General features: G+C 45.3%; 1 protein-coding gene across 4 annotated transcripts in view; it reads left to right on the plus strand.

Moving 5' to 3' along the window:
- Positions 1-11849, plus strand: part of LOC118284649 (NACHT, LRR and PYD domains-containing protein 3) — a 13857-nt gene extending 2008 nt beyond the window's left edge. For all 4 annotated transcript variants that reach the window (XM_047334891.1, XM_047334892.1, XM_035607532.2 and 1 more), the window contains 9 exons: positions 263-379; positions 955-1015; positions 1537-1753; positions 6029-7814; positions 8560-8733; positions 8844-9017; positions 9709-9882; positions 9976-10022; positions 10161-11849. In XM_047334891.1, coding sequence (XP_047190847.1) covers positions 263-379; positions 955-1015; positions 1537-1753; positions 6029-7814; positions 8560-8733; positions 8844-9017; positions 9709-9882; positions 9976-10022; positions 10161-10702 — 3292 coding nt within the window. In that variant the 3' untranslated portion in view covers positions 10703-11849. The remainder of the gene's footprint in view (positions 1-262; positions 380-954; positions 1016-1536; positions 1754-6028; positions 7815-8559; positions 8734-8843; positions 9018-9708; positions 9883-9975; positions 10023-10160) is intronic.
- The last annotated feature ends 240 nt before the right edge of the window (positions 11850-12089 follow it).

Raw genomic sequence — 12089 nt, forward strand, 5'->3', positions numbered from 1 at the left:
TTCTCCCAAAGTCTCCGACGTCCGAAAGACAGACGGCGAATATTCACGGGTTGCGTTTTTTTGCGTGACTGACGAGAACGAAAGGCCCCAAGCAATATGGATTTTTTTCAGGACGATGCTGTTACTGATATTAGGAGGGGAACATTTCTGATACCGATACTCGATAAATCTGTTTTTTGGCAGTGATTCCTACGAGGTCTTTATCAAAGCCTTATGACAAAGAGATGTAATTGTGGCTCGATATTTTGTTCTTGTGTTCCAGAGTCCAACCAGCAGCAGCAGCAGCGTCCTCGTGTCCCGGTCGACTCTCCCTGAAGAGCGACGCCTCCATGGGTCTTCCTGAAAACTTCCGTGGAGCAGAGGTCCCTGCCGGTGAAGGGTGAGAGCGTGTCCCCCACTGCCGAACACCTTCACTTTTCGCGGCAGGAAAACTAATGCTGATAATGTCTCTGTTTCGGGAGCTGGAAGTGTAAAATCCACCTTGTTTCCACACGCAGACACAGAAGTTGTTCTTCCTTCTTTAGTTTCCAGCAGCTCTCACAGGGAGCAGGCTGCTCTGTCACATTCACTCCATCATACATTTAATTCTGCAGGTTTCATTTTCTGTCATTTTCTCATAGACTTCTATAGAAATAACCAGTGCTGGCGCCCTCTGCTGGTCAGCACAGAGAATACAGGCCTCAGACCCGGGGACTACGTCCATATATTTATATACAGTCTGTGGGCACACAGCACAAACGACCTGTAGGGAATCCTGCGATAAAGTTTGAAAAAAAAAATGCTACAGAGAAAGATGCTTAGCAAACACATCAGAGAATGAATGTGGAAACGAGGCCTGAAGCAAAGTATTGTTCCGCACAAGTATTTACAGAAGTCCCTTTGTGTGTGACAAAGAAATAAGATTCTGCTTGTGTGACATCGTCATGTGTTATTAGTATGAAGATGTATTCACAGATGCAGACAGTCAAGAGACTCCAGTGACCAGAACCGCCTGAATCAGAACCTGGACCAGAAGGTGAGTGTGTTGCAAGACTGCTTCTCGTCGGGAGTTCATTTCCTCCATCAGACTTCTTCCTCGTTAGCAGGGATTTCAATAAGTGCTAAGGTGAGGCTAGTTTTCACACTCCCTTCACCTCGGACAAGAACAATGAAATCCGACGCTGTCATTTTATCATATCTACATCATCATTTACCTGAATTACAATTAAAATAATAAACAATTTTGACCCCGGGTTGGCAGTTGCCTCAAAGCTTGAAATCAATTTATTAAAAATGTTCTTGTATGTCCTACATCTTAACTGTCATTTCCAGTCTTTAAACTTTTGGCCTCAAAAGACGTATTAGGACTGTATCAGTAGGTGGATGCCGGATACTCATTAATATAAAGAATACTGAATGTACAGTACGCTATATTTATTCCCTGTTTACTCCCTTGTTTGAGTTTATAATCTGGCAGGGATTGGTTCATGTTGTATTGTTTTCTTCACTGCATTTTCACTTCAACATTATCCGAATTCTTTAATTTTTTTACATCAGGATTTTGAAGACAAACTTTGTGAATTCATGAAATCCAACGTGAGACGCTGTTGGAAGGTTTTCGGTCCGAGCGGGGAGTATGAGGACGATGGAGAAAAGGTGCTGGATGATGAACTGATTCCGTCAGAAGCTGCGGCCAAAGAAGCGTTTCTGCAGATCGCCCTCCATGTTTTGAGGACCATGAAAATGGACGCACACGTCGCCATCCTCGAGCAAAGTAAGAGATATTCTCTAAGGAAGTGTTTGTTGTGTGAGTTCAACGGTTCAAAGAACCCTCAGTAGTTTAATCGTGTAATCCTGCTGACAAAGAAACCAACCAACCAACCAACCAACCAACCAACAGACGGGAGGTGGGTGCACCCTGGACCGGCTGTCCGTCTATCACAGGACTGACCTTTAGTTTAAGGCTAAAATTGTTAAAACAAATGAACATCTGTGCTCTGTATGTGTGAGTTGTTTTGGGGGTTGGGTTGCTTTGGGTTTGAAGCTCAGAAAGTCTTGGTCTTAAAAGTTTGGTAACACGTCAATACTGTGGCAATGGAGGTAAATGGAATTTACTTCTGCTTCCATCCATCCATGTAACTGTCACCGCCAATTATGGTCTCAAAATTTTGATGTTAATATTTCAATATCCCCAGGAAATAATGTGTTCATAACTTCTTACAAATTTCTATTTTCCTCAAGATTCCTGCAGGTATGGAGTTCAATATAGGGATAGACCGATATGGATTTTTTAGGGCCCATGCCGATACCGATTCTTTATTCATCAGCCTTAGCCGATGACCGATACGGACTGCCGATTGTCTTGAGCCGATATACTTTTGCTCCCTCAATTTACATCATAAAAGTTACACAATGATGATAACAAATGTTACGAGTCTCAATTTAAAAAAGGAACATTTATTGAACTTAAAAAAACAATATTTAACAAATAGTAAGGCGAGGTAGAACAAGAACAAGTAGATAAACAATATTTAACAAATTTAACAACAGGTGAGGTAGAACAGGAACAAGTACATAAACAATATTTAACAAGTAAAAAAGTGTTCAGTGCTGAAAATACTGAAAATAAATATTTAAACATAACTAAAATTCTGAAAATAAATATTTAAGCATAAATAAAATAATGACACTATTGCACACAGTAGCCACAAGAATCTCTAAGATCAGGGAAATGTAAACAGCAATACAGATTACAGAACAAAAAACAACTTAATAAGAATTGTGCATAATATATGCATTACCCCACACACCCTCACTGAAAGAGCTTAATACTCCCAGTTTAGGAGCTGCAGGTTATAATGGAGGAAACAGAGACGCTCTGCATTTTCTCCCGTCCGCCTGTTCCTCTTTTTCTCATATGTCTGGCTGACCTCGCTGAACACCCTCTCGCTGGGACCAGAGGAGTGTGGACTGAGAACGTTTGTGGCGAGTGGTGCCAGAAGGTGCAAGCGGGATGCATTTTGTTTCCACCATTCAAGTGGTCGCCCGTCTGCCTGTGGATCAACGGCTCCCGTAGGTATTGATCCAGCTGCTCCTCCTCCTCATCAGTCTCCTCAGAGGTTGGCATTCATCTGTTCAAGCGTGTCAGACGGACCAGCGTCTTCCTCCTCTTCTTCCTCCACCCGTATCCATTTTGGATCTGGGCCTTGATCTCTGAGGAAGCCCTTTTCCGTCTCTCAGCCTCAGACGGAGTGGCATGCTCTTCCTTTATCCAGTCCTTTGCATTGCTCAGTGCGCCTGGTGCCACGAGAGGACCCCTGTAACGAGGACCTGACAGTGTTGCGAGGACCAAACATTTAGTCTGGTCTGCTTTTTCGAACCTTGCCTTTAGGGTGTCCAGCATAGTGTCGGGAGTGTTTTGATGCCCCTTGCTTTTGTACCCTCGACTTCAAGTAGCATTTCTAGGATGGTGATGCTGGGAGTTATGCACGACATTGATGAGTCTGATCTGCTCGTTTCCAGTGTGTCCTGTTCAAGCGGGCTCAGTGTGTCAATCAAATTGCCCACAAGAGTCCACTGATCGGCTGTTAAGATTGGTATCTTTCCATGTTCCCCTGCTCCAGCATGCACTCCAACATGTGAAGAGGTTCCAGCGTGTTGGCACCGACTGGATTATTCTGTGCTGGGGGAGGTCAAGTTCTTTTTGAATGTCCTTCGAACGCTGTTTGGCCAGTATGGAAAGGTTAAAATGGGCAGCAGAAGACTTTCATTTTGCAAGAATGTCCATCACTGCTCGCTGGCTGTTGATCCCATCATTCACCACCAGCTGAAGTGCGTGAGCACTGCAGCTGAGATCCGGTACTTCGGTGAGCCTCATCCCTTTAACCATATTGGCGCCGCTATCGCGAAGCACAAGCACGACTCTCTCTGTGTCGATGTCCCAGTGCTTCAGCAGACGGAGGAACACCTCGCTGATATATTCACCTGTGTGAGAGCCATGCATGGCTTCGACATTGAGGACAATTTGAACAATGACCAACAATCTGCATCTTCTAACGTGACCAGCTCCTTGATTTTGTTTTCGACTTTTGTGTGAACATCATCAGAGGTCAGTGCGACAGTACTTTTCTGTTTTGAGGGAGTATCTTGGTTCCAGCAATGCCACCAACCTTTTAAAACCAACACCAGAGACAACTGTAAATGGCTGATTGTCTGTGGCGATCATCTCAACTATGGCAAGATCAGCTTTTTTGCTGCTCTATCATCCTTTTCTTTTTTTGCTTCATTATAGGCATGAAGGTGGTGACGCTTCAGGTGGCTCCACATATTTGAAGTATTTTTCGTCTTTGCCTTTTCAGCCCCAATGCTCACCAACAAACTGCAGAGGTTGCAGCGAGCCTTTCGTGGAGCAGGCTCGGTGAACCTGCTCTGACATTTCTTTAAAAAGAATAAACAAAAACACAGATCAGTGTCAATCTTGTGCAATCATCTTACATCCATATCACCCAAATGATGTGTGCATCATATGGATGGGTGCATATGGTTAACCGTGCAAGGGTAAAAGGCTTCCTTCAACATCTACAACACAGACTTGATGATGCACTGTTTGCTGACATATTATAAGACAGATATAATCAGTTCATCACAAAATCTCCTTTGTCAACAAATTTAAATGATTTAAGAAAACAATAAACCTGAAAAGTGGACATTGAAATAAAGTGCTTGATTTGTAATTTAAGACTGCCATGGTAAAATAAAATGAGCATGTCTTAGGCTACTATGCCACCTAATATGCAAAGACAACACACTAGTAGGTCTAAACGAAAATGTAAAAGAAGCTGCCAGAATGTCGACCCCAGAACATAAATCAGCAGAGGAAAATAACGTGATGTCAGATGCGCATTAAGCAACAAATTGTTCAAGTTTCTGTTCTAAACTGCATCAACGTTAAAAGGAATAAATATTCAACCAAGTATAAAACATTTCTCTCAAAGTTTTTAAAGCTCTCCTTCAACAGCTATCGTATGAATACATACAGCCACGATGGCCAGCAGTTTTATAGACGAGGCATTCGGGATTCCCGTTTAGTTGCAAGCAAAGCACATATAGAGCATGCATTTGGCATTCGTTTTTCCACTTTCAAAGTGTATGGCAATATTTCTGCTAAGTTAAACAGTTAAAAGATGCTTTGAAAGGTTAAAACTTACCGTTGTCTTGAAGAGCAGGCTTCCAGCTCTCTGCTAGTGGGGGAGGGGCAATCCATGGCCTGCACGTGAACTGCAGCGTCTCCAGCAACACGGAGCTGCCTGTGGCGAACGTAGCAGCCGCGCATCGGCCGATGCCGATAAATGCAAACATCGGCCGATAATATCGACCGGCCGATATATCGGTCGATCACTAGTTCAATATTTATGTTCATTTTAGTTAATCGTTGTGTGCTGTTACTATTTTTATGCAAAGAATGATATTTTCAAAAGAAGCTACTTTCCCCCCCTGTTATGTAGTTGTATGTGGGTGGGGTCAGTGTCCAAACAACACATGTATAGGTTGAAAGTCTACAGCACACAATTGTTTACAAGAGCATAAATTTCTTATAGATCTAGCCTCATAAATTGTGTTCAAAGTTTACCAGATTGATGGATTTAATTTTGAAATGTACAAATTTTTCTTCAGAGGGAGCATGACCCCGGACCCCCCTGTAGGGTCTGATGTGCACCGCCCAAAGTCTCTCAAATACCTATGGGAAACAATGCTACGTGTTGATATTACATCCAAGGTGTTTTTGTATGTGTATATCGATGGTCCAAAATTGTACAGTTTTGCTTCTTTTCTTTTTTTAAAGGGGACATTTTTGGCATCATTGGTGCTGATTACCTGTAGCCTTTAAGGACAGGAGTAGAGTTAGTGGAGAGAATCTGGCATTTCAACATAAGAGAAAAAATAAAGAACCTAAGAAAGAGTCATACAAATTATACTTGACAGGCTTATCAAATCAGGAAAAATGTATGAGATGTTAAAGTTGACTAATGACTACTTTCTGTTCCGTTAGGGTTTTATGGCGAACTCGTTATGTATCAGCGGAAACTTAAATCCAGTATGAGAGTGAGATATGAGCACGTGGCTGAAGGGATAGCAAGTCAAGGGAATGCGACAACCTTCAATAAGATCTACACGGAGCTCTACGTCCTGGATGGAGACATGAGAGAAATCAACAGTCAACATGAAGTGAGACAAATAGAGACGGCCGTCAACCGACCAAAGTCTGTAGAAAGGCCAATCAAGTGTGAAGACATCTTCAAGCCCTTACCCAAACATGGCACCCGAATCAGAACGGTGCTCACCCAGGGGATAGCCGGCATCGGTAAAACAATGTTGGCACAGAAGTTCATGCTGGACTGGGCAGAGGAGAAGGCCAATCAAGACATCCAGCTCCTGTTTTCACTTCCCTTCAGGGAGCTGAATCTGCTCCGAAGCAAAAGAACAAGTTTGATGGAGCTTTTGTACGACTTCTCTCCAGACCTGAGAGAATCTGGGATCAAAGACCTGAATAACTACAGAGTTCTGTTCGTACTGGACGGTCTCGACGAATGCCGACTCCATCTGGATTTCCAGGGATATGAGAGATGCTGTGATGCTACGCAGTCTGCCTCAGTGGACGTGCTGCTGATGAACGTCATCGCGGGTGATCTGCTACCGAAAGCTAATCTGTGGATAACCACCAGACCTGCTGCAGCCGGCGGTATCCCTCCACAGTTTGTTGACCGGGTGACTGAGATACAAGGCTTCAGTGACCCGCAGAAAGAGAGCTACTTCCGCAAGAAGATTGATGATGAAAACTTGGCCAAAAGAGTAGTCGCTCACATAAAGTCAACCAGAAGTCTCTACATAATGTGTCATGTGCCAGTGTTTTGCTGGATTTCCTCTATTGTCCTGGGAAAAATGTTTGCCCAAGTAGGAGGAGGAAAAATGCCAAAGACCTTGACACATATGTACATCCACTTTGTGGCATATCAGACCACACTGATGCATGTCAAGTACCGAGAGGAGCAACAACTGGACTCCCAAGGGAATAACAAGGTGATCATGTCACTTGGGAAGTTGGCCTTCCAGCAACAGGAAAAAGGCAACCTGATCTTCTACGAGGAGGATCTGACAGAATGTGGCATCGATGTCAAAGAAGCGTCTGTCTACTCAGGCGTGTGCACTCAAGTCTTCAGGGAAGAGTCCTGGATGCAGCATAAAGTCTTCTGCTTTGTTCATCTGTCTGTCCAAGAGTTTCTCGCAGCTTTGTACGTACATGTGATGTACAAGGTCAGTGGTATCAACCTGATGATCGAAGAACCCGGCGCAACCGCCAAAACAAAGCCTGAATCCGAACTGCACAAAGCTGCCGTGGACAAAGCTCTGCAGAGCGACAACGGCCACCTGGATCTCTTCCTGCGCTTCCTCCTCGGACTGTCCCTGGAGTCTGGTCAGGGTTTGCTCAGAGGCCTGAAGATAAAGGTAGAAACCTGCAACTCTCAGAGTCACACGGAAACCATCAAGTACATCAAAGAGAAGATCCGGCAGACTCCTCACACTGACAGGTGTATAAACCTCTTCCACTGTCTGAGCGAGTTGAACGACGACTCTCTGCTGGAGGAGATCCAGGGCTACATGGACTCCGACCGAGACTCGGCGATGGACGAGTGCTCTGCTGCTCAGTGGGCCGCTCTGGTCTTTGTGTTGCTGACCTCACAGGAGCAGCTGGAGCTGTTCGAACTGAAAAGGTTCTCCAGGAAGGAAGAAGGTCTTCAGAGGCTCCTACCGGTCCTCAAAGCGTCCAGATCAGCAAGGCAAGTATCTGTAGTGTCCATCAGTGTGGAGCAGACTCAGAGTAAACATTCAGTAAGTGTTGAATAAGTTAGCAGTCTCCATTTGGTTGGACAAGAAGTGCTCTTCCCTCAATGAACATTACACCAGTGGTTGTTTGACCAGTAGAATTTGGTGAAACATATTGGTCAATATGTCAATCGTTTATTGAGATATAGCTCTAGAATTTTTGCCTCATGCGAAAGAAAAACATGACATACAGCATATTTCACTCAATAAGATAAAAGTCATATGTATTTGTTGTTTGGGTTTATGTAGAGTTTTAAGTCTAAATGTACTTGGCCCCTCAATTAGCCCCTAATGCTAACTGCTACCATGTCATATAGTAGTTGTAAGAGTATTTGTTCAGCCCACAGGCTGTAAATAAACATGAGAGCTCCTCTCAAGTGAAGCCAAATCATCATGATCGCCCCCTGGTGCCTGGCTGCAGTATAGGTCATAAGCCCCGCCCCCTCCATGTCATGTGAGGTAGTTCTGATCACACTGACGTTGATTCACGTGTTTATGTTTCTGATCACTTTGCTTCTCATTAGTTATTTGATGATATAAAAACGGGGCTTAGACGTCATGATTGACAGCCGACACAAGCTCCCGTCTAACTCCCGTCTAGTGACAGATAGTCTTCTGATCCAAACATACACTTACAACCTTTAAACTCTGGATAAAATGTTTTAAAAACTTGACATTTTCTGTCTTTGTGTTTCTCAGGCTGAACGATTGTCGACTGACTGCGAACTGCTGTGAGTCTCTGTCCTCTGCTGTCAGCTCCGCCTCCTCAGATCTGTGTGATCTAAACCTCAGTGACAACAGTTTACACGACGCCGGCGTCGAGCTGCTCTGCACTGGACTGCAGAGTCCACACTGCAGACTGAAGACACTGACGTGAGCAGCACACGTTTCATTTCACACATATACCAGATGATCTGTGCCCAACTTCGTAGACATTCATGGTCCCTTGAGGATTTGTCCCGGTGACTGGGTTTGTCCGTCAGTCTCAACAGATGCGGTCTGACCCAGAGAAGCTGCGTCGGTCTGGCCTCAGTCCTGAGCTCCCCCTCGTCACACCTGCAGGAACTCGACCTGAGCGACAACGACATTGAAGACTCGGGTGTCCAGCTGCTCTGCGCCGGACTGAGGAACGTGTCCTGCAAACTGGAAATCCTCAGGTGAGCAGAGAACAACAGAAAGTCCACAAACTCAACGTTTACATTTTCTAATGATGCCTTTTGTATCTCACGTAAAGAATTTTGAAAAACCTGAAATGTGCCGCACGAATAAACCAGCCGTGCCTTTGGATCTCCTGCATCACGTCATCCGCCTGCTATCTTGCTAAATTTGTTAGAATATAGCACGTACACAACTTCCTGTATTGTAACGAGTTCCAGTTGGAGGCAGCTTCTTCCCGACAAAGGAAGTTGGTGGATCACGAGACTTTAATGGTTCGGTGTGAAGGACTTAGTGGCACCTAGTGGTAAGGAATGCATATTGCTACTGGATACTTTGACCTTGCATCAGCCTCCTCATGTGGGAGAACCTACGGTGGCCTTCAGGTGACAATAGAACTCTAGAACCAGTGTTTAGTTTGTCCATTCTGGGCTACCGTAGAAACATGGCCGACTCCGTGGAAGAGGACCCGCTCTGTATGATGGATATGAAGGCTCATTCTGAGGTAACAAGAAGACAATGACTATTAGTTTGAGGTAATTATGCATGAATGATGAAGATTAAATCACATTTCTGCTCATAGATCGTTTGAATCCTTCACACTGGACCTTTAAGAAACGACTGAAGCCTCAGAAAATCCTTTTTTTTTAAGCCTGATTCAAGTAGATGGGATTAAATTCTTCTGCTCCACAGGTTGTCGTTCTGCTCCGTTACGGAGAAAGGTTGTGTTTTCTTGGCCTCGGCAGTTAAGTCCAACCCGTCGCACCTGAGAGAGCTGGACCTGAGCTACAATCACCTGGGAGAGTCCGGTGTGCCGCTCGTCTCTGAGGCTCTGGAGGAAGGAGGATGTGAATTCACTAAACTCAGGTAGAATGACGGCCTGCAAAGTGTTGACCTCAGACTTCCTGCACAGGATCACCGGCCTGTCGTGACAGCATGTTTCATATTCTGTCTCCACAGAGTCGACCACAACGAGGAATGCTGGTTAAAACCTGGACTGTCAAAGTGTAAGTCGTGAGGTAGCACAGACCAAATGCTGTGACGTGTTACACGTGTTGCTGTTGGTCGTTCAGAGACGAGCGTGATATCAGTCTATTCTATGATGGATGTCACAAAGTTGTCTGATGAAAGTTTGCTGCCACCAGATGCCTGTGAGCTCACGGTGGACCTGAACACAGCCCACAAACTCCTCATCATCTCCGACGGGAACCGGAGGGTCACCCAGGGCCGAGAGGAGCAGCCGTACCCCGACCACCCCGACAGGTTCGACTACTGGACCCAGGTGCTGTTCCAGCAGGGCCTGACCGGCCGCTGTTACTGGGAGGTGGAGTGGGAAGGGAACTGGGCCGGGATCGGAGTGACCTACAGGGGAATCGGTCGCAAGGGCGTGGCCAACGACTGTGTGATGGGATACAATGGGGTTTCCTGGGGTCTGCACTGTTCCGCTCACGGCTACGCTGCGTACCACAACATCAAGAGCATCGCCGTTTCGGTTCCTTCCTCGGGCTGCCACAGGGTGGCGGTGTATCTGGACTGGGAGGCAGGCGTCCTGTCCTTCTACAGAGTTTCCTCTGGACGGTCACTGACACACCTGCACACCTTCTACACCACGTTCACTGAGCCTCTGCACCCGGGGTTCCGGGTCTGGGACTACGGCTCCTCCGTCGCGCTGAGTCCGCCGTTGTAGCTTGCTGTGCCTTTGAAGACACACACACCTTTGTTTTTCTCTGGGAAGGTCGTTTCTGTCTCTTGTCAAAGTCGGTGCGGCAGTTTCGCTCAACCAAGTTATGACCACTGTGCTTCATCTGGTCCGAACTAGAGCCGTCACATTCTCAGATTCTCTCTAAACGATATAATCTAACTATAAAGCGAGGGATGTCTGGAGATTGTTATTGAAGCGGGAACCAGATAGTTACTGCATCACCACGTAAAGAAATGGAAATCATTCAGGAGATGCTGGATTGATTATTAGCACGATATCAATAATTCGGGATATTCTGACACCCCGAGTCTGAATCTGTGTAAAATCTCATTAACTCAAGAAATACAATGAGTTAAACTGAAATGAGAAAAGTTAGAACCGAGCACTGTTCCACTGAAACAGAAATCAAACGGTTTACTCTCTCTCCCCCTGTTGGACACTCTGTCACTGTTTTTATTCAAAATTCGATTTATTTAATAAATAAATAAATACATTTTATTAATAGTGCTCTTTTCATCAAAAGATCTCAAAGGGCTACAGGTTAAAAGCGGATGACATCCGGAGGTCGTTTGTAACTTTTACGAGTGCAGTTTCTGTGCTGCGGAAACCGCACTGGAATTTTTCGTAGAGGTTGTTGAGTTTGAGGTGGTTTTGCAGGTGGGTGGCAACTGCTTTCTCAAGTACTTTTGATATGAAAGGGAGATTGGAGATGGGCCTGTAGTTTGATAGGACTTCAGTTTTTTGAGCAGTGGTCTGATTATGGCTTTCTTTAAGACGAGGGGACGTGACCAGTTTGGAGCGAGTGATTTATAACAGAGGTGATCAAAAAATTGTAAATAATGATGCCGCCATGACAACACCAGCCCAGTTCATCCATCCACTTTCCAAGGTCAAAGATTTCACTCACTGATTATGACCATATGTTTTTCTGACAAATGTGCGGATGTCTCGTGTCAAAGGTCAAAGGTCAGCGCCACTGTGGAACAGGCGGGTAAAGTGTGACGTCATTTCCTCTTCTGTTGCTCATACATGTTCATGTACTTGCTGTAGCTGTAGTTTTCATTCGGGAGTTTGGGTAAAATACAATGGAGTGTATTTGTATTAAAATCGTCTCCATGTTTGACAAAAAAAACGCACTTGACTTGGTGTTTGATTTTCATTCTTGAGTCCTTTTTATTGCAGTGACGCTCGATGATGGACGACCTCGTCCTGAAGTCAGTTTCACGTTCACATGAAAACCCGTCAATGCGGTGACCCGGACACGTGACGCGCGGTGACCAGGACACGTGACGCGCGGTGACCCGGAACGCGCGTCACGTGACTGGCTGACGCGCTCCGCTCGGTGCGTCACGTGACTGACTGACGCGCTCCG

Source organism: Scophthalmus maximus, chromosome 10 (assembly GCF_022379125.1).
Source record: "Scophthalmus maximus strain ysfricsl-2021 chromosome 10, ASM2237912v1, whole genome shotgun sequence".
Lineage (NCBI taxonomy): Eukaryota > Metazoa > Chordata > Actinopteri > Pleuronectiformes > Scophthalmidae > Scophthalmus > Scophthalmus maximus.